The 1,092-nt window shown below is 41.6% G+C and overlaps 1 protein-coding gene across 1 annotated transcript in view; it reads right to left on the minus strand.

Annotated features, from left to right (window-relative positions):
• Positions 1–79: 79 nt before the first annotated feature.
• Positions 80–1,092, minus strand: part of LOC117938174 (gamma-aminobutyric acid receptor subunit rho-3) — a 21,425-nt gene continuing 20,412 nt past the window's right edge. Inside the window, exon 8 of the mRNA XM_034862647.1 lies at positions 80–178. Within this exon, the coding sequence (XP_034718538.1) occupies positions 90–178 (89 nt within the window). The 3' untranslated portion in view covers positions 80–89. The remainder of the gene's footprint in view (positions 179–1,092) is intronic.

A 1,092-nucleotide genomic window follows, 5' to 3' on the forward strand; every position in this document is an offset into this window, starting at 1 on the left:
CAGTATTAGGGGACCACTAAGGTCTATATAAAGAGACTTCAGATACAGTATTAGGGACCACTAAGGTCTATATAAAACCCCTGAAGACCTCATGAACCCTTACAAACAGATGTTACCTGAGGCATAGAGGAGGACACTCCGGTGATGATGGTGGACATCGTCAGCACCGTGGTCATACCTGCAGGACGAGAGAGAACACAGCACATCTGTTTCTACATCACAGCACATCTGTTTCTACATCACAGCACATCTGTTTCTATATCACAGCACATCTGTTTCTATATCACAGCACATCTGTTTCTATATCACAGCACATCTGTTTCTATATCACAGCACATCTGTTTCTATATCACAGCACATCTGATTCTACATCACAGCACATCTGTTTCTATATCACAGCACATCTGTTTAGATATCACAGCACATCTGTTTCTATATCACAGCACATCTGTTTCTATATCACAGCACATCTGTTTCTATATCACAGCACATCTGTTTCCACATCACAACACATTTGTTTCTATATCACAGCACATCTGTTTCTACATCACAGCACATCTGTTTCTATATCACAGCACATCTGTTTCCACATCACAGCACATCTGTTTCTACATCACAGCACATCTGTTTCTATATCACAGCACATCTGTTTCTACATCACAGCACATCTGTTTCTATATCACAGCACATCTGTTTCCACATCACAGCACATCTGTTTCTATATCACAGCACATCTGTTTCTATATCACAGCACACAGGAGAACTTCAATGAGAAAATGTCGACTTGTTTAAAATTATTTAAGACCTAGAACATAATTCTTTAGTGAATTTAGGACTTTCAGGACTGAGCCTCTGTACATGGGGAGCACGCTCAATCAAGGCGCCTTGAATTTGAGACTTTTTAACCCTTGTGTTGTCTTCCCGTCAACCATGAACTTGCCCTTCCGGGTCAAAATTGAATTTTTGTTGTGCTTTTCCAATGTTTTGGACGTTTTTTTCTGATTAATCTGTCACTTTTTCCATCCATCCATCCATCTTCGACCGCTTATCCGGTATCGGGTCGCGGGGGCAGCAGCTCCAGCAGGGGACCCC

The sequence above is a fragment of the Etheostoma cragini genome, chromosome 22 (assembly GCF_013103735.1).
Source record: "Etheostoma cragini isolate CJK2018 chromosome 22, CSU_Ecrag_1.0, whole genome shotgun sequence".
Classification (NCBI taxonomy): domain Eukaryota; kingdom Metazoa; phylum Chordata; class Actinopteri; order Perciformes; family Percidae; genus Etheostoma; species Etheostoma cragini.